Source organism: Azolla caroliniana, unplaced genomic scaffold (assembly GCF_043228905.1).
Source record: "Azolla caroliniana isolate FFs.n. ecotype wild unplaced genomic scaffold, voAzoCaro1.0.p SCAF_15, whole genome shotgun sequence".
NCBI classification, from domain to species: domain Eukaryota; kingdom Viridiplantae; phylum Streptophyta; class Polypodiopsida; order Salviniales; family Salviniaceae; genus Azolla; species Azolla caroliniana.
The window spans coordinates 17229308-17257134 of NW_028230450.1; the positions used below are offsets into that span (position 1 = coordinate 17229308).

Here is a 27827-nt window from a genome sequence, read left to right on the forward strand (position 1 = left end):
ATTAAACCTTCATCTTATTCTTTGTTGCTATCCGGCTAAGTTGGTTTTGTCTAACGCTTCCGCACGTTAACATTCACATGGTATCAGAGCGCGAGGGTTGAGAACCTCTGCACCCGACATTTGCTTTCGTAGACGAACCCTAGAACCCGGTAACAACAGACAGAGAGAAGATATGGACAGAGGAATGGCAAGTTCACTTCCAACAGAGAAGCTCGACCGGAGCAACTACTCGTCCTGGTCATACAAGATGCACCAGTACTTGTTGGGGCATGGATATTGGAGGTTCGTGGAAGGAACGAACGAGGTAGCGCCAGAGTTGGCACACGAGGACTTCCCGATATGGGAGCAAGGAGCGAGTCGAGTATTGTACTGCCTCGCGTCTTGTGTGCACAACCAGATGCTCGACTACATAAAGGATGCAAAAAAGCCGAAGGAGGCCCGGGGAAATCTGAGGAAGATTTTCGTCGTGAGTACCACAACCCGTAAGTTGCAGCGCCGACAAGAGCTGAACAACATCTGACAAAGAGACATGTCAGTTATGGATTACACCACCAAGATAAAGGGGATTTGTGATGCACTCGGGTCGATCAACATGATGGTGGACGAAGACGAGATGGTACAAATCTGCCTCAGTGGTCTAGCGCAAAGGTACGGGCCAATCCGGACAACGATCTGCACCCGGGAGAAACCATCGGCTTTCTTCGACTTGCGATCGATGCTAATGGTCAAAGATAACCACGTGAGTGGGTCCAGGACCACTCAATCGGACGGCCGGATGCTATACACAGAGACAGATTGGCCCCATGGACGTGGTGGATGAGGTGGGTCGACACACAATGGAGGCGGCTAGCAAGAGCAGGACCGAAGGCACAGAGCTAGTGCCGACATAAGTTTCGGACCCTCCACAAGCAGGGTGAGTCAAAGTGGTGTCGGGAACCAACAAGGACAGGCTGACACGGAATGTTGGTATTGTGGCAAGAAAGGCCACAAAGAGAGCGAGTGCTGGAAGAAACATGCCGATTCGGATAAATCCGGATCCGACAAGGCCAGACAAGGGAACTGGCAAAGCTCGCACTACGCAGAAGGATCAGAAGGATCCAGAACCGGGAAGACCGGTAAAGGGCCATCCTTCGTGATGAAGCACAAGGCTAACTCGATGAAGAAGACTACTTCCAAATCAGAGGAAGTATGGTACGTTGATTCCGGAGTGTCCAACCACATGACGAGCCATGAAGAGTGGTTCTCTTTTTTCGAAAAACCGGAACAACCGGGGATTGTCGAAACTGGAGACGACACCCCTCACCCCATAGTGCATGTCGGAGAAGTACCTTTAAGCCATGTCGGACATAAGGGGAAGCTGATGAACGTACTACACGTTCCAACTATCACAAAGAACCTGGTGTTGGTTGGACAAATCGTCAACTAGGGAATGTAGGTGCGGTTTACGCACCTCGGGTGCTTCATCGAGGAAGAAGGCCGGATAATTGCGCAAGGGCGAAGAGAAGGGAGGATGTTCATCCTCAACACTAATGACGTCGGCACCGCCATGTTTGCCAAAGGACAGAAAATTGAATCGGACATTGATATCTAGCATACGTGGATCGGCCACGTCAACTACCGGAGGCTTCAGGACCTGCAATCGAAACAAGTTGTTTCCGGTTTGCCAAAATTTAGCGGTTGGAAAGCCAAAATTTGTGAAGCCTGCCAACTCGGGAAGCAACACTGGTTTCCATTCCCCACCGAACGAAACTGGAGCTGTAACAAGCTCGACCTAATCCATTCGGATGTATGGGAACCGACACAGAACGTTAGTCTTGGCGGGAGTCGATACTTCGTCTCCTTCATCGACGACTATAGTCGGCACACGTGGATCTACCTCATCGAGAGGAAGAGCAAAGTCTTCGAATGTTTCCGAAACCTTCAAAGCTTAGTTGAATGGGAAACAGAGAGGAAGATCAAGTGCCTGCGGTCGAATGGCGAAAAAAAAAACTTTTCCGGCCAATTCAACAATTATCTACAACAGAACGGAATTCGGAGAGAATTCAGCTGCAGATACACACCGGAGCAAAACGGCGTGGCCGAAAGGAAGAACTGGTCAATTGTCGACGCGACAAGGGCAATGCTGGAGGAGAAAAGCATGCCCCAATTCTATTGGGCTGAGGCGGTTCGGACGACCATCTACATCCAAAACCGGATCAGAGACAAGGTGTCAGCACACAAGCTGTATTTCAGGCGCAAGCCGAATTTGAGACAACTTCGGATATTCGGCAGCATAGCATATGTGCATGTACCAGATGAGAAGCGGAGGAAGCTTGATCCAAAGTCAAAGAAGTGCATCTTGGTCGGTTACTCGCATGAGCAGAAGGGGTATAAGTGTTATAACCCCCTGATGAAGCAGGTCTGAGTAAACCGAGATGTTGAGTTCGAAGAGATGACATCGTGGTACTCTCTACCGAATCTGACTTCCGACTCCGACCCAATCCCGGAGGATGAGGCCACTGAGCCTGAACCGGTCAAGATAGAAGATGACAAGCTTGAGACTCTAGAAGAGAGTCCGAAATTGTTTCAGTTGAGTAGACCGAACGAGCGACTGGGTCAAAGTGACCAATCAGATGAGGAACCAGTGAGTAGTGGAGACTCTGCCGTGCTCTCCCCTCGCAAGGAACTGAGGAGACGGTTCACGTGCAAAGAGAAAGGGAAGCAGATAATGTCGGAATACGAAACCGGCAATGTTGACTCGGATCGGAGAAAATCCGACTCCGGAAAGGATGAAGGTGGATCTTCGGGAATGAAATCCGAAGCGGCCAAGAAGGGCCCCAAACCGGGTGATGACAAGTTACGTCGGTCTTCCCGCTAGAAGAACCCTATTACGCGGTACGTGTACAATGAGTACATGGCGTATCACTATGCGTACATGACCAAAGTGGCAGAAGTGCGTGAGCCGGAGAGCTACGCAAAAGCGGCAAAGGACGCAAATTGGTGTGCCGCTATGGAAGAAGAAATGCGGGCAGTCGATGCCAATGACACATAGGACCTCGTTGACCCTCCCCGACACTATAAACCGATCGGTTGCAAATGGGTGTACAAGGTAAAGTACAATGCTGATGGTTCGGTTAACCGGTACAAGGCCTGGTTAGTGGCGAAGGGATATGCACAGACCCACGGAATGGACTACGACGAGACCTTCACTCCTGTAGCGAAGATGATGACGGTTCGTGTAGTACTGGCAGTTGTTGCGGCAAGGGGATGACATCTACACCAAATGGACGTGAAGAATGTATTTCTTCAAGGTGATCTTGAAGAATGGCTCTATATGATCCAACCCCCCGGTTTCCAATTAGCGATGAACAAGTCGGCAAGGTGCCGACTCAAGAAGTCACTTTATGGTCTAAGGCATGCCCCTCGAGCTTGGAATGCGAAGATCATGCACCAGTTGCGTAAGATGGGGTTTGTGGCCTCCAAGGCTGACTCTTCATTGTTCATCCGGAATGGTCCGGACAGTTCGGTTTATATTTTGCTTTATGTAGATGATTTAGTCATCACTGAACCCGGACTCGTTGAAATCGACCGAGTGAAGTCCCAACTATCGGATGCATTTGAAATGAAGAACCTGGGGGACCTTCACTATTTTCTTGGGATCGAGGTGATCCGCACCCCCGATGGCATATTGCTCTTAGAATGCCATTATGTGTTGAATATGTTGTACAAGTTCGGCATGACTTAATGCCGACCGATCTCTACACCCCTGGACCAGAACCTGAAGCTACGTCCCGACTCCGGCCCAGCCTGTGATGAGAAACGGTTCCGACATATTGTCGGAAGCCTCATATACCTGACAATCACTCGACCCGACATCAGTTACCCGGTTGAAGTGATCAACCAGTTAATGCAGAAGCCGACTGTTGAGCACCTTCAGTGCACACACCGGATACTCCGGTATGTTAGTGGCACGAAGGATCAAGGACTGTTATACCAACACAGTATAGCTGGGAAGCTAGTCAGATATACCGATGCCGACTGGGCTAGTGATGCATCGGATCGCCGATCCACCTTTGGTTACATGTTTTCACTTGGTAGCGTGGTTGTTGCGTGGAGTAGCAAAAAGCAGCCAACAATGGCTCTGTCAAGCACTAAGGCTGAATACCGGGGCGCTACCAATGCCACTTGTGAAGCCATCTAGCTTCGGCAACTGCTGCGTGACCTCCGGATCGAGGTGCTTACCCCGATCCCGATCCACTGTGACAACATGAGCAACATATAGCTCACCTAGAACCCTATATTCCATGCTCAAACAAAGCACATCGAAGTGCATTATCACTTTGTGCGTGAGCGGGTCTTGAGTTGTGAAGTCGAACTTCGGTATGTTTAGACAGATCGGGAGGTTGCCGACATCTTCACCAAACTGCTCGGATCAAACAAGTTGCAACACTTCACCAAAATGCTTGTTGTTTAGCATCTCGATGTGCCGCACTTGAGGGGGAGAACGGGCAAAGGCAAAGAAATTGCCGATGGCACAAGACAATGAACCGGAAAGGGAAGAACCAACAAAGGGGGAGACAAGAGGAAAAAGGAAGCCGAGTCGACAAAGGAAGTTGGCACATTCGAACAAGTCGGAGCAAGCGGCAGTGGTGGAAGAGTCAAGAAGGACAGAGCCGACCGGAAGGAGAAGGCCAAGACCCGAACATGGTCTACTGTGGTGAAGGGTCTGAAACCAGGAGACGAGTTGGAGAACACCGACTTGGACAAGAGCCGGAACGAATCAAGAGCGACCAATTCAGACAAGAGCTGGAGCGAATCGGAGGAAGCCGATTCGGTTCAAGATTTGAAGAAGCCGAATCAACTAAAGGCCAACCGGACGAGAAGGCAGCAGAATTCGATGCCGACACAGAGAAATCGATGGATCGACAAACGCCTGTTGAATAGACAAGCTGACCAAGGAGGTCGAGGTACGCAATACCGGACGGGTCGAGGAAAGCGGAACCAGAGCAGACGAGGAGCACAAGCAAGGCGGAACGATGCCAGAAGGAGCCGAGTGGAAGGACCGGCTGCCACAGACACTAACACCACGATCCGACCTCAAATTGAGCTTGAGGGCAAGTGTTGAACAAGCAAGCTCAACTAGATCCGGATCGACATCCGGGAGGATGAGCCAGATCGGGGAGATGGATTGGAGAGCGGATCAGTACACTGCTCGAATACGGAGCATGTCCACTCTCGATAGCAATGGGCACCCCCCGAAACCATTACTATCATGGATGTAACCAGGACTTCCCGGGAGGTCACCCATCCCAGTATCATTCTGGCTCAAGCATGCTTACCTAGCAATGCTTGAAGCATCCAAACAACCACAAAACTCATGGCATGTGAGTTGCCAAGGTAGGTAGGAATGTGCTACACATTGATCCTCGGCAAGTGGTTGGCCGGTCACCCGCAAGTGGGTGGTATACTGACTGCAGACGCCACACCTAGGTCTGTAGTGTGCTCAACGGTGCCACATGAGTTCAGGTGTGAGTTTTAGACTGTGAGGTCGATACAAGGAGTGCAAGCAATATACAATCGGTGGGTGGGTGTATGTGAGGGAGAATGAGAGTGAAAGAAGAGAAATGTGAGTCAAAGAGAGAGATAGAGAGAGAGGGAGGGAGGGAGGGAGGGAGGGAGAGAGAGAGAGAGAGAGAGAGAGGAAGAAGAAGAAGAAGAAGAATTAGGGAAGAAGAGGAGGAAGAGAAAATGCTCTTTCTCTTTCTCTTTCTCTCATGATGGTGACTGAAGATATCAATTTGAAGAAACAGAAGATTGATCATCCGAATCAGCAAAAGGAGGATATAGATATGGTGCAGAAGCCATCATATGCCCAAGTTGCGGTTGAAGGGGAGGAAGCGGCAATGAGTGATCAATATTGGGAGACAATCCATGCTATTGCAAACCAAGCATTACATAACGTGCTACCCGATGATGAAGAGATTTTGGTGGACACAATGACTGATGATATTGTGGAGGTGGAACTGCCCCGCAAGGACATCTTGAAGGCCTTTTCCATGTTCCATGATCGAGGTATTATTTGTTTCTTTACTGGAAAAATTCTCCTAGTTGATTGGGTCCGGCAATGGTTAAATGTTATGGTGGGTAGAAATACTGTGGAGGATGTGTATAAAGGTCCAAGAGGTTTTTTTGAGGTTATATTTCGTACTGAAGAACAAAGAGATAGATTATTATCTCGTATCGCAGTTTTCTTCAATAATAAGTTGTTATACATTGTTCCATGGCGACCATTAGCAAATTTTGAAGAGATTTTGAAGCAGGAGTGTCCAATATGGGTTGAAGTAGAGTGTAAATTCTCATTTTTGTGGCCCATTATACAAAGTGTAATGGAACAACTTGAAAAAGTGATAGTTGCTCCAGATCCAAAAGTGCGTAATAGATATAGGTTATGTATGTTGTGGAATACAACTAAGAAGAGACCGTTGTGGTTAAATATAAAATCGAAGGAAATGCGGTCATTTCGTTGCCAATTGCATTGGGGTTCATTTGCTGGTCATTGTTTTAAATGTGGTGGATTGGGTCATTTTATGGCTGAATGTCAAAAAATACCAATTGGTGAACAAAAGTCAGGAGGTAATGATATGGTAATGCTAAATCAAGTAACGCAAGAACATTAGAGGAACACAAGTCAGGAGGTAAATATAGGTAAAGAAAACACTATAGTGCCTTCGGAGCAAAAAGGTAAACGTGTTGTAGAAGAAGTGTTAGAAGAGTCTGAAACAGAGGAAAGACCTTGGACCAAGGTTGGTGATAATGGAAGGTTCTCACGTTATCATAAGGAGAATGTTCCATTAAAATAAAGACAAGAACTCATAGGTTCATCTAGCAATCCTATGGGGTTATCAAAGGTGATTTCCAATCAATCTCAATGAAAATCAAAACCTTGGCATAGGTCTCATTATCAATCAAATCAAGTATCAAGACCTTTTAACCTTAGATTTGATAAAAATGGTAAAAACTCATTTCCCCATTAGAGAAGCAACTTTGGAAAGGAGGTAATTCAAGAGTCATAGAGGCATCGGTCCATAACCAGCTACCATCTGTACAAAATGCTTTTGCAGTCTTAAGTGATTATTTTGGAGATATCCTAGAGATATTAGCTCAACGGGAACGCGCTTAGGTTCTGAAGAAGTAACCTTATTAGTGTTGATGAAGGTAGTCACATGGAATGTAAGGGGTGTTTGTTCTCCTTCTAAGAAGTTTGGTATGTGGAAAAATGTTTTTGAGGGGCAATGGGATATATTGTGTGCAATAAAGCATAAGGACCATGCTAAATCTGGGTCTTTTATTCAACATAATGGGTATCATGTCTGTTATGCGGGTGTCACTGGTGGACTTTATTCAGGTGTAATTCTTATTGTTAATGATACCTTGCAACCAGTGGTAGTTCAAAGTGATATACATGGTCGGTACATAGTGGTAGAGATAAGTTATGAAGGGCAAAGGATTTGGATTGTTGCTATTTATGCACCAAATGAAGTCTCTCAATGTATTGAACTTTGGCAACGTTTGAATGAAGTTCTTAGTAATGGAAATCCAAGATTTTTATTGGGTGATTTCAATATGTGTTCAGAGGTGGGGCAATCTACTTCGATGCATAGTTTGATGGATGCTCCAGAAAGAGCGGCTTGGGATTTATTTGCAATAGAGGTTTTGAAGTATGATGCATGGCTTTGGATTAATGGAATAGATTCTGGGTATACTTTCCAATCCACACAATTTAGATCAACATGGAGTAGGTTGGATCGCATATATATAATGCATGATGAAAGGTTTTTGCCAGAAGTGTTGATTATGCAAGTATATAGAGGTATTGCATCATCTGATCATTTTCCAGTTATCTTGGAATGCACACATCAAGGGGTGGATGGTTTTAAAGCTTTATTGGGAAGACAATCACTTAGATTTAATTCTTCTTTTCTTGAGAATGAAAGTTTCAGGCATGCTATGGGACAACTAGTTGGAGAATTTAGAAGACAAGTTAACATTGGTGGTGTTTCTTCATGGGATATTTGCCTTTCTAATATTCAACAGTTTGCTCGACATTATGAGATTCTTCAAGCAAATGTACATAAACAAAAAGTGAGAGCACTCCAACAATTATTACACAGGTGTAATGCTTTGTTGGTCTCAAGCTCGATGGATGACGTATTATTGGATATTCAAGTTACATTGAATCAAGCACTACAAGATCCTGAGGTCAGAAGTTATCAACGATTTCAGATGAGGGACCAAAAACAAGAGGTATATGATCATAACTCTGTCTCACATAAATTCTTTCGTGGGTTACATGCATCTCATGCCAGAATGCATGTGGTCCGCATAGAAGTTGATGGAACTTTGAGTACAAATCCACAAGTAATTATTGATAAATGTATTCAACATTTTACAAAACTTCTAGGTCATGAAAGTATTCTAGATAATGATATGAAAGAAGCACGAGCAATGTTTTTTCAATCCATCAAGGGCAATGTTAGGCAACAAGTTGTGATGAGTATAGAAGAGGACATAAGAGAAGAAGAGGTGGAGTATGTCTTATCACATCTTGCAAATGATAAAAGTCCAGGTTGGGATGGAATTACAAACGAGTTTTACAAATGAGTTTTTTAAATCATTTGTTCAAGATCTTCAAGGGCCCCTTGCGACAATCTTTCAAGAAGAGTGGAGTTCTGGTAACATGCCTAATTCCTGGAAGATTGGGCTCATCAAACTTATACCTAAAGTTGCTTCTCCTACTTCATTTGCTCAATGGAGGCCAATATCATTAATGGGTGGTTTATATAAGATTTTTACCAAAGTAATTACCAATAGACTTCAGAAGGTATTACCCTCTATTGTACATCCTATGCAATATTATAGGAAGGGACATCCTTCATAACATTTTAAATGTTCAAATGGTTGTGGATTATGCAAAGGAATCAAAACAAGAAATTGTTATGATACAATTGGATATTGAGAAGGCTTATGATCATGTCAATTGGTCATTTCTTGCCCAACTTATGTCTGAGATGGTTTTGGTACAAGGATGTCTCGACTCTCATTTATGTTGGGATTGGGTGCAGTGTCACATGTCATGTTAAATGGTGGAGTGACTAAGGCAATATCATTAACAAGGTCAGTGAGACGAGGATGTCCATTGCGTCCATTATTATTTTCCATTGTTACCCACCCAATTTTGGTTAAAATGCATGAGTTAGCAATATGTCGAGATATAGTGGGACTTGTTTTACCCTCAGGGAATCAGCTGATAGCTCAAGCATTGGCAGATGATTCTTTTTTGTTTCTCAAGGCGCATCCTAGTAACATAGCCAAAGCCATGGAGGTGTGGAAGGTGTTTGCCTTAGCATCAGGTTTACATATTAATATGCACAAGTCATTGTTGATTAGATGCACTGAACAAGATTTGGTTAATCTTGTTTGGAGTGGCTGAATATTAGATAAAGGGAAGATTTGTCGGCATTTGGGCTACCCGATTGGTGTGGATATTTCACCAAATCAAAGCCTATCTTGGATTTCTGGGACCATAGCAGATAAATTTATATATTGGAAGTCCCAAGCTTGGTCGTTTGCTACTCGTCTCAAAGTGGTGCAAGCAATTATGATTCCGATGATTTCATATTTTTTGCCTTTATTACCTTGGACAAAGAAATCACTTGATCACTTGGCTCGTGCTCTTAGGTATACGTTATGGAAGAAAGAGTCCAACATTGGTATTGGTTGGGTTTCATGGCTTCATATGTGTACCCTGAAACATTTAGGAGGAGCCGGTTTACTCAATTTGGAAGATGATCTGGTTGGTCGAAGGTTTAGTCTCTTGAAAGAGATATGTTCATGTTCTCAACCATGGGCAGAGATAATTTGTTATTTTGTGGAGAAAGTGGGGATACAACATGGTAAAACAAAAATTAGAACTTCATGGTGACATGTTATTAATAGCACTCGATCATTTAGATGTTCAACACCTACTATTGTTCAACATTTAATGGTCTCTTGGCAAAAAAAGTTTGAAGTTGTTGAATTGGAAACCAACTGATTGTAGAAAAGATTGCAACTCTTTGCCAGCAGAGGTGATAGCATCTTCAAGATTATTACAATGGGATGGAAAAGACAGTTTAAAGTCAAAGTTTAATAGAATGGCAAAACTAGGTTTGGTAACTGTGGAGGATGGTATTTTAGAGTCACAGCGGTAGATGATGGCTTTTTGAACTGTGAGAAGTAGATTTCATATACCTCCTGGATATGGTCAAATTTGGTAAACAATAGTACAATTGCCTATTTTATCATCAGCGATTCCACAATTGGTGGTGGTGGAATCGTGGAGAGATTGGTTTTTTTATAACAAGAAACCATTATTTGTAGTGAACACAAATTATGTTTATCATAAGTTGGTTAAGGATAGAGTTTGGGTACAGAGCAAGGTTTTGGATACATGGCACATTATCCGTGGAAATGAATGGTGTGCTAGAGTTTTAGATGTAGGATGGAAGTCTCATCTTCCTTTCCGTGCAAAGGTGTTTCTTTGGCGTGCTATGGTTGGTGGGTTACCTTTGGCTAGGGCTTTAAACGAAGACACATTAGTAGTGGTACATGTGTCTTTTGTACGACGACTGATGAAGATTCTCGACACAGGTTTATATCTTGCCCTGTTACTAAAAGTATATGGATAGGTATATCACAACTGTGGGGGTCATTAACTGGAAATGTTTTGTCACCTTTTCAATGGGTTTTCATTGAAGGTGATAGAGTTTTACCATCCCCAGACTATAAGATTGTGTTTGATTATTTGCGGTACTTGGGCATGTGGTATATTTGGAACTTGCGGAATGGTTTCTTATTTGATGGGCTTTCTGGAGTATCTCAACAGATATGTAGGATAAAAGGAAAGTTGATTTGGCAATTTTCACAATTATATTGTATGCGAACTTTGTCCCCAAACGAGTTACATTTGTGTCACTTTGTATTGCAGCACCTTAGAAGGTTGTCCTTGCCACATCGCTACCTTTGACGTAGTTTTGATAGCAAGGTTTTTTTGTATTTTCTTGTTGTTTTAATATAAACATACATTTACGAAAAGAGAGAGAGAGATACACTAAAAACTAATTCATATTAACAAACTTAAAAGGTAATACAAAGGAATGGTCAATGTGGGCAAACTAGTTTCGCTCCTAAAGAGCTCATCAGTGCACATGACCATGTAGAATTTGAGGGGTTTATATAGGGAAGATAAGGGAAGAGAGAGAGAGAGAGAGAGAGAGAGAGAGAGAGAGAGAGAGAGAGAGATTATATTATCGTCTTCGGAGGTCAAATATGACCTATGAGACCAAAAATATTACATTTCACGTGATACGTGTGAAAGTGAGTAGTGACTCTCGATGTTCAAGAACTTTACCAATGAATGTTGCAATCGAGAGTGCACATTGTGGTTGTGAGAGGAATTCATGCAAAGATTGGGCTCGATCAAAGAGATGTGGAAAGCATGGTCGAATATGATCAAAGGCAGAGCATTGTATCAAAGTGTGATACTCAGACTCGTGAACTTGTTTAGGGCAAAGTGTGCATAGCTGACCACTCTCATCACTTGTACCCCAACGCCCTGTTTCACATCGCAATGCATGTGAGCTAAGTCGCATGGAAGCAATGGTTCGAATGGAAGATAACGGTATGGGCTCTAACATGTATGGATGTGTACGATTTCCCCGTTCCGCAAATAATATGGTTTTGTAGTTAGGTGCAACATGTGTAGTATAATGTGTGAAGCGTGAGCCTCCACATTTGTCCCATGTCATGATACATTGGCGTTGCAAAAATGCCTCATTTATAGAGGAATCTAATGATGCATCATGAAGCAAGTGTCTCGCATCCCATCTACCAAACCATTTTTCTATATCTTGCATCCAACTGGAACACAAAATTTTGCTTTTATGCGTCTTTTGGATCTTTTTGCTTGCTTCCCATGCAATTCTAGGAAGTCGATGTGAGGGACTTTTTTGAACCTTAAGCATGTATTCAACAACCCTTTCCATGGCCATGATCTCAATGGGAAGCGATCCCGTCTCAAGGAGGAGGGTGTAGGGCGTTTGTTTCTTAACTTGTAGAAACTTGGTAAGAAAATGCTTTTGGACATTTTCAAACTCTTTCCACATAGATTTAGGGATGCTACCGCCCCATACTTCCACCCCATAAAGAAGAACTGGTGTCACCAAAGTGTTGAAAAGATATTTCTTGAGGACCCAACACTTAATATCTCTAAGATTGCATGTGTTCTCAAATGCATAGTATGAAAAGAGAGAGAGAGAGAGAGAGAGTGTGTGTGTGTGTGTGTGTGTGTGAGTGAGTGAGTGAGTGAGTGTGTGTGTGTGTTCAAATTTGATGATGTGGGAGATATGGGGGTTGATATATTTGGTGTGGGATAAAAGATTTTATGGGCTTATTTGAAAACAAGTAGGGGAGTATGAGAGAGAAAGAGAGAAGAAGGGTAGAAGAGAAGTGTGTGATGTGGGACTTAGGGAGGGTGAAGTATATTGGTGTGTATCAAAAGATTGTATGGAAATCTTTGAAAACAGGAGGGGGGTATGAGAGGGAAAGGGTAGGAAGATAAATTGAGAACAATTGGAGGGTAGATTGGAAATTAAAGTGGAGGAGGAAAGGGTAGAGTGAGATTAAGAAGAATGAAACGAGGAGGGGTAGGAGAAAATTACTAAAAGTGGGAGGGGTAGAGTGATAATAGGGAAAGAGGTGGGAGAGGTGGGGTGATAAGAGGAAAAGAAGAGGGAGGGGTATGAATGTTATTCTAGAAAAAAGGAAGGGGGAAAGGGGTAGATTGAAATTAGTGAAAGAGAGAGGGGTAGAGTACAATTTAGAAAAGAGGAAGGAAGGGTAGAACATAAAAAGGTAGAAATCATAGGAGGGTAGAATGAATTTTAGAAAAAGTGGAGTGGAACGAAATTTTAGAAGTCAAGAGGGGAGAGGGGTGAAATGACCATTTAGATAAGAAAAAGGGAAGGGTAGGAGGGAAAATAAGGTTTTAAGGGGGAGGGGCATATTGAAATTAGAAGTAGAAGGAGGAAGGGTAGAGCGAAAAATTGGAAAAGTAAGGGGAGGGGAAGAAGTATAAATGTGAGGGGTAGAATAACAATCAGCAATGGTTCGGTTCGGTTTGAGAGGGTCCAAACTGAACCGTTTAATTTTTTTGAAACCTAAACCTAACCGCGAAACCGTTAAACATTTGTCAAACCGTTAAACATTAAACCGTAAAAACCGCAGTTTCGTGGTTCGGTTTCGGTTTTCAACATGGTTTAAATTTGTTATTTTTTATTTTTTATTTTTTAAAATTGATAATATTTCATTTTTTAGAATTTTTTAGATATTCCTAAAATGTGAGAATAAGGTGTAAAAATGAAAAGATTGTTTAAAAACAAAATTTTAAAATTTTTTGAATTTTTTTTTAAAATTTAAAATTTTTTTAATAAAAATTTTTTAAAATAAAAAATAAAAACCGTTTAAACCACGGTTTTTGATTGTTGAAACCAAACCGAACCGTTTAAAAAAACCTAAACTTGAACCAAACCAAACCAAACCGTTGAAATCTAAGCCGTTAAGCCGCAGTTTCGTGGTTCGGTTCGGTTCAAACCGAACTGTTGCCGATTTTTAGGGTAGAGTTAAAAAAAAGTGAAAAAGGAAAAGTAAAAGTGAGGGGGAAGGGAGGGTATTAGGATAGACTAGAAAAATAGGAAGAAACAAGAAATAAGAAGAGGGGTAGGAGGATGCTAAAATAATTAAAAGTGAGAGATGGAGTTTAAAATAAGAAAAGCTGAGGGGAGGGTATGGTGAGAATTACTTAAAAGTACGAGAGGGGTAGAATTTAGAAATAGGAATCAATAAAAGATGAGGGGAGGGGTAGGATTAGAAAACACAAAAAAAGAGCATGAGGGGAAGATGCTAAAAATAAAATAAAAGGTGAGGGGTAGAATTGGAAGATAGGAGAAACATAATTAGGGGAGGATGCTAAAAGTGAAAATGTGAGGGGCAGAGTTAAAAATAAGGAAATGTGAGGGGAGGGTATGGTGAGAATTACTTAAAAGTACGAGAGGGGTAGAATTTAGAAATAGGAATCAATAAAAGATGAGGGGAGGGGTAGGATTAGAAAATACAAAAAAAGAGCATGAGGGGAAGATGCTAAAAATAAAATAAAAGGTGAGGGGTAGAATTGGAAGATAGGAGAAACATAATTAGGGGAGGATGCTAAAAGTGAAAATGTGAGGGGCAGAGTTAAAAATAAGGAAATGTGAGGGGAGGGTATGGTGAGAATTACTTAAAAGTACGAGAGGGGTAGAATTGAAAAATAGGAATCAATAAAAGATGAGGGGAGGGGTAGGATTAGAAAATACAAAAAAAGAGCATGAGGGGAAGATGCTAAAAATAAAATAAAAGGTGAGGGGTAGAATTGGAAGATAGGAGAAACATTAGTAGGGGAGGATGCTAAAAGTGAAAATGTGAGGGGCAGAGTTAAAAATAAGGAAATGTGAGGGGGAGAGTATAGTTAAAATATTGAAAAGGTAGGGAAGCGGTAGAGTTGAAAATAGGTAAGGGTATGATGAGAATTAGGTAAAAATAAAAGAGGGGTAGAGTTAATATAAAGAGAGGCTATGGGGGAAGGATATCATGCAAGAGAAAGTGAGTGGGAGGGAGAGTGATGTAAGGTATATTGGTTACCACGGAAGGGTAGAACATGTGTTGACCATGTTCTAGAAGTCGTTTCAGTACTAACAGTACATGAGAATCATGCTCTTCTTGGTTCTTCGAATAAACCAGTAGATCATCCAAATAGATGATCAAATAAACATCCAAGAGATCTCGGAATATATCATTTGCCATGTGTTGGAAGACTGTTGGCGCATTAGTGAGGCCGAATGGAATGACCGTATACTCGAAGTGCCCATATTTGGTGTGAAACGCGGTCTTCCATTCGTCTCCTGGTCGGATCCGTACGAGGTTATATGCTTCTCGTAAGTCAATCTTTGTGAAGAACCTTGCACCATTGATCCATTCTAAAAGACTTGAGATAAGGGGAAGTGCATACCTATTCCTGATGGTGACCTTATTCAAGCCACGGTAATCTAAGACGAGACGAAGTGATCCATCCTTTTTCTTGACGAAGAAAATGGGTGTGCCGGCTGGAGATTTCTAATGTCGAATGAAACCATTTGCCAAATTCTCCTCTATATAGGCTCGAAGGACTTCTAGCTCGGTTGGTGACAAATTGTAGATCGGTCCCCATGGTGGCTCTTTTCCCGGTTGTAAATCGATGGGGCAATCATACGGTCAATGGTGAGGAAGTGTATTGGCTTGTACTTTATCGAACACATCGGCATAATGACGATACTTCTTTGGAAGTTGAACGGTGGACTCCTCTTTAGTAGTGTTGGAGGGTTTTATTGATACTGCGAAGAGAAACATTTCTTCATTGCGTCCTTCCTCACGCAATTGATGTAGCGAAATGGTTGCAATCTTATGAGTAGATCCTCGGGTTTGTCGATACCGGATTTCTCTTGTCCTCCAATCTATGTCTAGGTTATGTAATTCGAACCATGGGATGTTTTGGGATACTAACTATATTAAAGGATACTACACATGCTAAATTATCTAGAACAATATTAACGGGCTCTAACTGTTCTATGATATTTCTGAAAGCAATGGGACGACCATCAATGACTACTACAAAGGCTGGACACGAGAGTTTTCTTAGGGATATCTGATGAGCTTGGGCAAAATTCCTATCCATGAAGCAAGAATTAGCTCCGGAATGTAGGAGTACTGAGACATGTACTGCAGAGGTACTTTTAGTAATAACTGTTACTTGGGCTAAGAACACATTGCTAACTTTCTTAGAGGGAATGAAACCACTAATGGGCTACAAAGATCTAGGGTTGTCCAACCAAACGGCTCCTATTTTGGCTAGACTTGGTCATTTAACTCTTCTTCTTACTAACTAAGGACATCAAATTTGTTCGATTGATTTGGACTATTAGTACTATTAGGACTATCAGATATTCCTACTGAAATAGACTTGGGTTTAGTACAATTAGAACTAGCAAGTATTTGGTTTACCTGTCTTCTTGGCCTATGGGGACAGTTCACTGCAATATGCCCTGGTCCACCGCAATAAAGACATAGTCAATTTGCTCGGCGTCGCTACTTTTCTTCTTCCGATAATGGTCTACAATGATGTGTAGTGTCAATTTCCATCGGAGTTGGAGTATTCACAGGAGACGCATTATATGACTCCCTTGGAAAAGGTTTTGCTACCACTGAGGCGTAGGTGGGCTCTGATCTTACCCTTGGCATCTGGAACTGACATTCCAAACGTCATTCGAAAAGACGATTGTCACATCTCACCGCGCGACTGATTGCTTCTATCAATGAGTTCGGTTCTTCAGGGAAGGTCAAGAGTAAATCCTTGACATCGTTACGTAGACCATAACGAAATTGATCCATTAGTGCTTGGTCATCCCAAGGGATATCGAAGGCGAGTAGGCAGAAATCTACAGCGTATGCGGAGGCTGGACGATCACCTTGACGTAATCATCAGATTTTGTTGATTGCTTTCCTTATGTTGTCAGTATCTCCGAAACAGGCTTTAAACTCACTTAAAAACTCTTCAAAATTGTTTAGTAAAGGATATTCCTTTTCTAACAATGGAGCGAACCATGCCAAAACTGAGCCACTTAACAACGTGCCTACTAAAACCACTCATGATGCATCGGTGGGATATCCGAAAGGATGCATGTGAATGACTAATTGTACCTGATTAAGGAATCCTCTAAATTGCGATCACGTTCCATCGAATTTCATGGGAAGACTGATCTCGGGTTCTTTATGAACCCCTTGCGTATTGGGTCCTTGTTGTAGCATTGCTACTATGTGATAGAGAGAGATGATAGAAAGAAAAGATAAAGAAGATATATAAATCTAAAACTACAAAGATCTATTGATCATGAAAGAAGGAAGAGAGAAAGAAGATACAACTACAAATATCTATTGATAAGAATTCAAACAACACTACATGAATTGGAAAGAAATCACTACAAGAAAGAAACTCCCCCACCACCTTACTCTTCTTGCTTTATACAAAGTTTTCTTCCACTAGATAAGTTTCCCTTGCTTTCTTTTTTATGCTTTTTTTAGAGTTTTTCATCGAGTCCTATTCTTATCTATGACACAACAATCTTCAAATCGTCATATCTCCCTCTTCCAAGCTCCAAATTTAGAGCTTTAAAAATCTATGGTTAGCTCTCTTCACAAGATTTCTAATCCATATTTGCACATTATATGTGGCTTCCAAACGAATGAGTTATGAGAGTTCGTTGTAGACTGTGTTTTGGTGACCCGCTTTTTTCTTCTTTTACTTTTCTCCATCTTTCTTGCTTTTAGTTTGCCTTATCCTTGAGACCTTGGTTCGTGTTCTTGCCCTCCGGATGTGAACGCGCCATACCTTATATTCTTGTAGACTTCAATACTTTGAATTCTAAAAACACTTTCACACTATGGTTGCTTCGAGCTGTTGCACGCGTAACGCTAGTTCCCCATGTTGTTATTGCGTCTATTGCTTCTCTAAGGAGATTTGTTGAAGCTCCCCCAATAGTTGTTGATTTTCTTGTTCCAATGCGAGAAACTTCTCTTTCAAGCATTGCAACTCCGAAAAAACGGATTGATATTCTTGAGCGCTGACAGTGGCCATAGTATGAGAGAAAAGAGGAATAAGAGATTAGTGTGAAGGGAGGGAGAAGTAAGAATATAAAGGAAGAGAAGGAAGGAGACGGCAAATCGGTTCGAACTGCCAGGAATAGTACTAAGACAGAGAAGGAATTAGTACTAAAAGATGAGGATTAGTACTAAGGGAGGTGTAGAACGAGAGAGTGAGTGAGTGAGTGAGTGAGAGAGAGAGAGAGAGAGAGAGAGAGAATATGCAAATGCATTTTGCACAAATGGTTGATGTCTATCGGTGGATATCATTGTACCCCGTGAACTATTTCTTTTCCAATTTTGTTTGTGTAATGGTAGATTGATTTTACCATTCTTATCAAATCTAAGGTTGAAAGGTTTTGTCCCTTGATTAGATTGTTGATACAGTGAACCTTGTCACGGTTTTGACCTTCTTCTCAATTGATCATAATTAGGTGCATAAGACATCCCCATAGGATCTTTAGAGGAGCTACCCCTCTCTTGGCCATAATGTTCATGAACCTTCTCTTTTTGGTGCCTTGGATGATTGATCTTAGAGGCCACCTTAATCCAAGACCCATCATCATCTATTAAGTCTTGTCTTCTTTCTTCAATATATCTGACTTTATGTTCCAAAATAGCGACACCTTTACCTTTGTCAACATTTGGTTCCTTAGTTTTTGGCACCTCATTGTCCTTTGTGGCATACTCTGGAATTAGCACATCACCATGGGAAGTATTAGTCATCTCTACTACCGGTTATTTCGGGGATATACCCAACATATTGGCACAACGGGAACGTGAACAGGCCAATAAACATCCTAATTAGTGATTGATGAAAATAGTCACATGGAATGTAAGGGGAATTTGTTCTTCGTCTAAGCGATATAGTATGTGGAAAACTGTTTTTATTTGTCAATGGGATGTATTATTTGCAGTAGAACATAAGGAGCATGCTAGGTCTGGGTCTTCTCTTCAGTATAAGCAAAATCGTATGTTTTATGCTGGGGTCACTGGAGGGTTGTATTTAGGCATAATGCTTATTGTAAGGGACAACTTGAAACCAATAGTGGTTCAAAGAGATGTTCATGGTTGATTCTTGGTGGTTGAAGTTAATTATGAAGGGAATAAGATTTGGGTGGTGGCATTTATGCACCAAATGTTGCAAGACAACATATCAATCTATGGAGAGCTTTACATCAAGTTTTACGCCATGGAAGAGTAGGTTTTTGTTAGGCGATTTTAACATGTGTTCAAAGGTGGGTCAATCTACTTCGATGCATGGCATCATGGATGCTCTTGAACGAGAGGTTTGGGATTTGTTTATGATGGAGGTCTTAAGGTATGATGCATGGACTTGGATTAATGGACATGAGGTTGGTTATACTTTTCAATCTGCACAATATAGATCGACTTGGAGTAGATTGGATCGAATCTACATTATGCATGATGAGACATTCTTGCCATCGCTTATGACTATGCAAGTGTATAGGGGGATTGGATTATCATATCACTTCCCAATTGTGTTGGACTGCACACATCAAACTATGCATGATTTTAGATCGTTATTGGGAAAACCACCATTGCGGTTTACTTCATCTTTTCTTGGACATAATAACTTTAAACATGCTATGGGACAATTGGTGGAAGAGTTAACTAGACAAGTCAATGTTCATGATCTTTCATCATGGGATGTTTGTCTCTCTAATATTCAACGCTTTACACGATATTATGGAATTCATCAAGCTTCCATCCATAAACAAAAGATGAGTTTAATCCAACAATTTCTAGACAGATGTAATGCATTGTTGGTGAAATGTTCATTTGATGATGTGTTGTTGGATATTCAAGAGGCATTGTCACATGCTTTACAACTATTAGAGGTTTGTAGTTATCAACAATCATGGGTGATGGCTATGAAAAGTGAAGTACATGATCACAATTGTCATTCACATAAGTTTTTCCATGGGTTGCATGCATCTCATGCTAGGATGAATGTGGTATGTGTAGAGATTGATGGAACTTTAAATACAAACCCACAAGTGATTATTGATGAGTGTGTTAAGCATTTCAAGAATCTTTTTGGGCAAGAAGGTAATCTAAATGATGACATAACACAAGCAAAATCAATGTTCTTTAACTCGGTTACAACGATTGGTGGGCAACATGACATGTGGACCATGGAGGAGGATATACAAGAGGAGGTCGAATATGTATTGTCACATCTCTCAGTTGATAAAAGCCCGGGTTGGGATGGCATTACGAATGAGTTTTTTAAAGCATTTGTACAAGAACTCAAAGGTCCTCTAACAATGTTATTCCAAGAAGTGTGGAGTTCTGGTAAAATGCCTGATTCATGGAAAATAGGCATGGTTAAGCTTATACCAAAAGTGGCATCTCCTATGTCTTTTGCTCAATGGAGACCGATATCATTAATGGGTGGGTTGTATAAGATTTTTGCCAAAGTAATTGCAAATAGACTTCAAAAGGTATTGTCGTCTGTGGTTCATCCAATGCAATATGGGTTTATTAAAGGAAGGGATATCTTGCATAATATTTTGAATGTGCAAATGGCAGTGGATTATGCAAAAGAATCCAAATGGCAAATTGTAATGATACAACTAGATATCGAGAAGGCATATGATCATGTAAGTTGGTCTTTTATTAATCAACTCTTGTCCCATATGGGTTTTGGGGAAAGGATGTCTCGCATCCCCTTGTTGGTGGGATTAGGTGCAGTGTCACACATTATATTTAAATGGTGGAGTAACTAAAGCAATACCATTGGCAATATCACTTCGACAAGGATGCCCATTGAGTCCATTGTTATTTGCAAATGCTACACACCCGATTTTGGTGAAGATGCATGAGTTGGCAACATGTGGGGAAATAGTTGGACTAGCTCTGCCATTAGGAAAACAATTGATAGCACAAGCATTGGCTGATGATTCATTCTTATTTCTCAAAGCGGTACCTGATAATATAGCAAAAGCCATGGAGGTGTGGAATGTGTTTGCATTGGCATCAGGATTACATATAAATATGTGAAAGTCGATGCTCATTAGATGCACGAAGAGTGATTTGGTGGATCTTGGATGGTGTGGCCAAATATTGGATCAAGGCAATGTGTGTCGGCACTTAGGTTACCCTATTGGTGTTGATATCTCAACGTCTCAAAGTTTGAATTGGATATCGGGGACCATTTTAGACAAATTTATGTATTGGAAGTCTCAAGCATGGTCATTTAGTACTCGTCTCAAAGTGGTACAAGGTATAATGATTCCAATGATTTCTTATTTTTTGCCATTATTACCTTGGACAAAGAAATCACTTGATCAATTAGCTTGTTCACTTAAATATGCATTGTGGAAGAAAGAATCAAGATTGGGTATGAGTTGGGTATCATGGAACAATATTTGTACTCCAAAACGGTTAGGGGGAGTTACATTACTAAATTTGGAGGATCATATGGTGGCTCGAAGATTCAATCTGTTGAAAGGTATGTGCATAGGTACCCAACCTTGGGCAAAAATAATTCGTTATTTTGTGGAAAAGGTTGGTATATACCATGGGAAAACCAGAATTAGAACATCGTGGTGGCATGTTGTTAATAGTACCCGTGCATTTAAATGTTCAAAATCTATTATGGTCTAGCAATTAGTGCTTTCTTGGCAGCGATGCTTGGAATTATTTCATTGGAGCCCCCCTGAGTGTATAAAAGATACTAATTCCTTGGCAGCTGAGGTATTGGCATCTTCAAGGCTACTACATTGGGATGGAAAAGAAAGCCTAAATACACAGTTTAATCGAATGGCCAGACTGGGATTGGTAACGGTGGAAGATGGTATATTATAGTCATGTAGGAAAATGATGGCCTTTAGGATAGTTAGAAATAAGTTTCATATACCACGGGGATATGGATACATTTGGGAATCAATATTGGCATTGCCTAGATTAGTTTTCCCAATTCCAATGTTGATGGTTGCGGACCCATGGAAAGATTGGTCGTTTGGTATTGGACAATCAATTTTTGTGGTGAACACTAATGATGTATACCATAAGTTGGTTGAAGATAGAGCTTGGTTAGCAACCAAGGTACACATGGTATATTACTCGACATGCAAAGTGGTGGGCTAGAGTTTTGGATGCATGATGAAAGTCTCATCTTCCGCTTCGTGCTAAGGTGTTTCTTTGGTGTGTGATTGTTGGTGGGTTGCCTTTGGTGATGGCTTTAAAACGGCGAAATATTTCAAATGGGACATGTTTTTTTTGCACGGTGGTTGAGGAAGATTACATGTCCGGTTGCTAAAGCCATTTGGGTGGTTATATCACAAATTTGGGCATCAATAACAGGCAATATTTTGTCACCTTTTAACTGGGTTTTTATTGATGACGATAAAGGCATGCTTGCACCATCATATAAGGTCATGTTTGACTACCTTAGGTATTGGAGGATGTGGTTTAATTGGACCATGAGAAATGGGTTCTTGTTTGATGGACTTCATGGGGTAACACAACAACTTCGTAGGATGAAAGGGAAATTGATGTGGCAATTTTCGCAACTATGTTGTTTGGGGACATTGTCCCGAGAGGAGATAGAGGTATGCCATCTAGTTTTGCAACACATGAGAGGGTTTCCCATGCATTATCACTACTCATGATGTAGTGAAGATAGCAAGGGTTGTATTATCATCTTGTTTTAATAACAAAACATTCATTTACGAAAAAGAGAGAGAGAGAATGATGATAACAATATATATATATATATATTATGTTAAGAGAATATACAATAGTAGCTAAGAGGCTTAAGGCTAGCGTTGAACCGATTTGGTTCAGAATAATGCCTTGTGCCTCCTTTTATAGTGTTCTCAAGAGTACTCTTGAAGTTTCTAGAATGTTCCAGAAAAATCTGGAATATACATCAATTTTCTATAGTAAAACTTAAATGAAAATAATATTCTTTGTATTACAACATATAGTCTAATGGTCAAGAGCTCAACCCATGTAACATAAGGTCATGGGTTTGAGTCTTGCTATATCATGATAACAAAGGCACACTTGATTCATACTCTCACAAAGGCACATCTTATTCATACCCTAGTTAATTACATCTCTATCTTAAATTTTCAACGGTTAATCACATTCTGTTATCCAATTAATCACTAAAAGATTTAGAAATGATCGAGATGAATCATGCTTAGAAATGAGAATGCAATATACCTTAAGGCATCGCCTAATTTTTTGTCAACTTTATTACCTTAGGAGAAATGTTATTAGGTTTAAATGCCATCTTAGATAAATTAAGATTGAATTTGTGTTCACTTGCATGTAAAAAGAGGTACAACGTTGACTAGATAGATGAAATATGAAAAGAAGAAAGCATTTTGGGGTTTGGTAACATTTCCACTAAGTGAAATAAGGTTCACTCAAAGATTTGTAATTATATCTATAAAATACTATGTAATGTTATAGCTTATACATATAGCTCTTTTATGATCTTCATATGTTATATTAGGCTTAGACAAATATTTCTTTTTGCATAGCTTATGTTGCAAAGATCAATATTCTTGAGATATTATTTTGTTTAGTAAACTTCTCATCTTATAAGCAAAAAAATTAAACCTCTTTGTTAGTGTTGCATTTTTACGGGAATGGTATTGTGTTTTAAAGCCGTTTTCTTAGCAACAAGTTGTTAGTGTGCAACCTTAAACCCTAATGTAGAACTATTTCCATTGCTTTCCTTTGGTCTAATGAATTATTGTTTTTTGAAACATCATTTGAACCTTAGGTGTAATGGTGGTTTGATTTGAAACATATTTCATTATTATAGTAAGTTGGTTTTGCATTTGTATTTTTGTTGTAAACTATATAATCTAAGGAAAAGGTGCACTAGAAAGAAATGTTGTATTGCCAATATTTAGTGTGTTTGATATGTAGCACATATATTGATTGATAAGCTTCACATATTGAATCAATCATATATTAATATCTTCCTCGTTGATGGGAGGAATACACATGCAAGAATCAATTGCTCGTTGCTAAAATCCCAAAACCAAATGTCGAAACCCCAAAAAAAGAAAACCTAATTGACCCCAAAATCGACCAATATAAAGCAAAATAAACCCTCTTCTCACTAAGAGACGAAACGAGATTCAAACCTTGCACCTATTAAGTGTAAGGAATAACTAACAATCGGTTCAATTCGGTTCGGTTTGAGAGGGTCCAAACCGAACCGTTTAAAAATTTTGAAACTTGAACCAAACCAAACCAAACCACGAAACAGTTAAACAAATTTCAAACCGTTAAACCATTAAACCATAAAAACTGTGGTTTCGAGGTTCGGTTTTGGTTTTCAACATAGGTCAAAAATTTTATTTTTTATTTTTTATTTTTTAAAATTTTTAAAATTTTTAAAATTTTTAAGATGTTCCTAAAAAGTGAGAACAAGGTCTAAAAATGAAAAGATTGTTTAAAAACAATTTTTAAATTTATTTATTTTTAAATAAAAAATAAAAAACCGTTTGGTTTCTTGATGTTAAAACCGAATCGTTGCCAATTGTTAGGAATAACGCGAACTATTACCTTTTAAAATGGTCGGGCAATTGGGCGACCTACAACGGTCAGGGTTGGGTGACCAAGGACTCAATAGTGTGGGCGACCTCTCTGACATATATTTTTTGCGCGCGTTCTTTCTAATCCAAATCGGACAATGCAGATCGCACGCGCCTTCCCTCTGGGCGACCTGCACCGTATGTAAATAAAAAAATAAAAAACCATTTAAACCACGGTTTCTTGATGTTAAAACCGAACCGAACAGATGAAACCGTTAAGCCGCGGTTCTTGTTCAGTTCAAACCGAACCGTTGCCGATTGTTAGGAATAACGCGAACTATTACCTTTTAAAATGGTCGGGCAGTTGGGCGGCCTACAACGGTCAAGGTTGGGCGACCGAGGACTCAAGAGTGTGGGCGACCTCTCTGACAGATATTTTTTGCGCGCGTTCTTTCTAATCCAAATCGGACGATGCAGATCGCATGCGCCTTCCCTCTGGGCGACCTGCACCGTCTGTGGCCGGAGGCCGCGATTCCCTCGCCAGACCCTATTTAATGATTGGTTGCATAAAATAGACACAAGCATATGTATGTATGTATATGATGTGTGTATGTATATGCATAGTACGTAAAATTCGTGTTCGTCTAGCATAACATTCGCATTCATATGTTGGAAACCGAATGCGAATGTTATTCAAACATTCTTGGGTTTTTTTCTCCCTTTTTAAATTATTTTTTTCCTTTTTTTTAGGTTTATTTACCTCGTAATAAATAGTTAATCCCAAAGTATGGTATTTTACCATTCTTGGAGGGTGTTTACCATACCCGCATGATTTAAACATTCGCGAATGTAAGTATGGTGCGTATGGTTCATACAGTATATGTATGCATGTGTATGTGTGTGTATTATGAGACAGAGACAGAGAGACAGAGAAGCAAGGTTTAGTCTGTGCTTTGTATCATCAGGAAGGAAGCCATGGCTATGTTCTCTTCTTTGGGCCGCCATCGCCTCTTCCAAGGCCTTCTGCATCAGTCACACCAGCACCTCAACAACAACAACAACACATCCTACGGCAAGTCTTCTTCCCTTTCTCCCCTCTTTTCTGATCTCTCTCTCTCTCTCTCAATCGTTGTGTTGTAAAAATGGTTCTCTGTGTCGGTCTGGCCTCCCGTGAAACCTTCCGAACGATCCTGTGAATATCTGAAGGTAAAAAAAACCTTCGCGGAATCCTGGGAATTGAAACATACCTGTGACCTTTAAACTTAGCCTCTGGAATCTATGCATAAATATATTTCGACAGGGAGACGTGATTTTGCTCACTGTTGTGATGGGATTAGTGATGATGGAATTCTTCTGGTGATGCAGTTGATACATAATGAGAAAAATGTTGAAGTTCTGGTGTGTAGGCATAAGAAAAGTAATGTTCAGCTTAAATGTATCACATTTGATCTCTAAGTTTATATGTTGATTAGATGTCTGTACATTTTACACCATGCACACCTTTTTCAGTCCAACATTTTGCTATGTTCCATAGCCAGGTGCTCTATTCATATGACCTACAATCTTTTCACCCATTTGGATTTGTCCTAGGAAATCCGCGAAAACAATGTTTCCTTTCTTCCTTATAACCTTTTTCAATTCACTGTTGAGTATATATCAGGAGTATGTATGAGTCTCCACATGAGGGATATCCAGGCTTCAATGTACGCTACACTTGAGTAGCTGATTCCTACTTTCTACATCCCCAATAGGGAATAAAAAAATCGAATAAAATCTGATATATCTGCAAAGTCATGTTACATCAGTGCAGTGCAAGTGAACAGAAATTGAAATATAGAATCAGAATGATTCATAATTTGTCCGAGATTTGAGTTTATTCAAACTGCAAAACACCTCCACAGATTGTTACTCCAGATGGCTATTGCTTCTTTAGGATCATGCAAGCTGTAACAAATTGAGGTACTATGATTAGTTTCATAAGAATCTTTGTACGATTTACCTCGGAGTGGTGAAAGATATATAATTGGAATGTTATACCACTGAGGTAAAACAGAAAACATTGTGTGAATCAATCAGATTTAATTAACCTTTCCTTTCCAGACTGTCACAAAGAAAGCTGTAACCAAACTCATTTTCATTTGGCATCAGCTTAGAACCACTAGCATCCAACCTACCTCACCCCTGGGATAGAATCCCATTGGTTAGATTATCAATTTTCCTGTCACCACAAGATCCACCAGTTGAGCAGGGATCAAAGTCAGTCTGGAAAGGAAAGGTTAATTCAAAGTCAGTCTTAGTGATACAATGGTGCCACATGCGTTTTAGCTGCTATCTGGCACTTGGTCTACTGGGATTTGGATTTGTTTCGTGATGATGGTTCATAATAGGGTCCAAGAATTTAGGGATAGAGACAATCAATTTGAACTACTAATACGGAAGCCAACATTCTTGCGTTAGCTTTTTTAATTGGGTTCATTTGCAGTAATCACCATATTGTTCCTAGTAATTATAGATGCACATGTTGCATTCACATCCTCTGACAGTTTGAATAATAAAACTTCTGGAATGGTAAGATTTGGTATCCAATTATATTGCATAGCTAAACGGAATTATCTCTTTATAGGAGCTTAAATAGAAGCTTTGTCTAGAGGAAAGTTATGAACATTGCTACAAAAACTGGCTTTCCAATTTTGGTGCTATTCCCTCTAAAAATCCATATTAACTATATCTGCAGTAAATGAGCCAGTCAATACAATAACTTCATTAATACCATTTACTGTATCAAATCTTCTGATCACGCCATACTAGAAATTATGATGAATGTGATCAAGATTTTCTTATGTTTGTTTTGCTTCCAGCTTGCTTTCAACAGTGCCGGACATTTGTCCAGTTGAAGACAAAGCTGACTGTTGCTGATAACTCAGGTGCAAAGATTGTGGAGTGTATAAAGGTGATGAATGGAACTCGTTTAGCTCGCCTTGGAGACACAATTATTGCCTCGGTAAAAGAAGTGCTAGGGCGTGGTAAAGTGAAGAAAGGAGAGGTAGTTTATTGTGTAGTTGTTCGTTCTCGGATGCCTCGATCTCGCTCTGATGGAAGTGAGGTGAGGTTTGATGATAATGCTGCTGTGATCATCAACAAGCAAGGAGAACCTGTTGGGACTCGCATAATGGGACCCGTGTGCCATGAGCTTCGAAGAAGAAAAATGGTCAAAGTCTTATCCTTGGCTGAGCATGTTGCATAAATCAAATGATTGATACACTCAAATTGAGGCTAGAGTCCAATTCTGGGACCATCTGAATTCATAGAGTTACATTATATTACCTTGGGGCCATTGATTTATGAGGGTCTTTCCCCATCACAATCCCTCTAGGTAAGAATGACTTGTTGAACCTAAGAAAGTTTGATATTATAATGTGGCCTAAAGTATGTTCAATAATTTTGGCAGTGTGTTTGAGACAGCAGTGATGATAGGTGTATCTTACTGTTTCTACCTACAAAAAGAAGCTAAACTGT

The 27827-nt window shown here is 40.5% G+C and overlaps 2 protein-coding genes across 2 annotated transcripts; both read left to right on the forward strand.

Annotated features, from left to right (window-relative positions):
* The first annotated feature begins 18944 nt into the window (after positions 1–18944).
* LOC147854861 (uncharacterized) lies at positions 18945–20808 on the forward strand. The gene is made up of 2 exons (XM_087330994.1): positions 18945–20408; positions 20623–20808. Exons 1-2 carry the CDS (start codon positions 18945–18947, stop codon positions 20806–20808), a joined length of 1650 nt encoding a protein of 549 aa, XP_087187120.1.
* A 4444-nt stretch (positions 20809–25252) lies between these two features.
* LOC147854862 (Ribosomal protein L14p/L23e family protein) lies at positions 25253–27775 on the forward strand. The gene is made up of 2 exons (XM_087331723.1): positions 25253–25383; positions 27170–27775. The coding sequence occupies exons 1-2, from the start codon at positions 25287–25289 to the stop codon at positions 27553–27555; spliced, it is 483 nt and encodes a 160-aa protein (XP_087187849.1). The 5' UTR covers positions 25253–25286; the 3' UTR covers positions 27556–27775.
* The last annotated feature ends 52 nt before the right edge of the window (positions 27776–27827 follow it).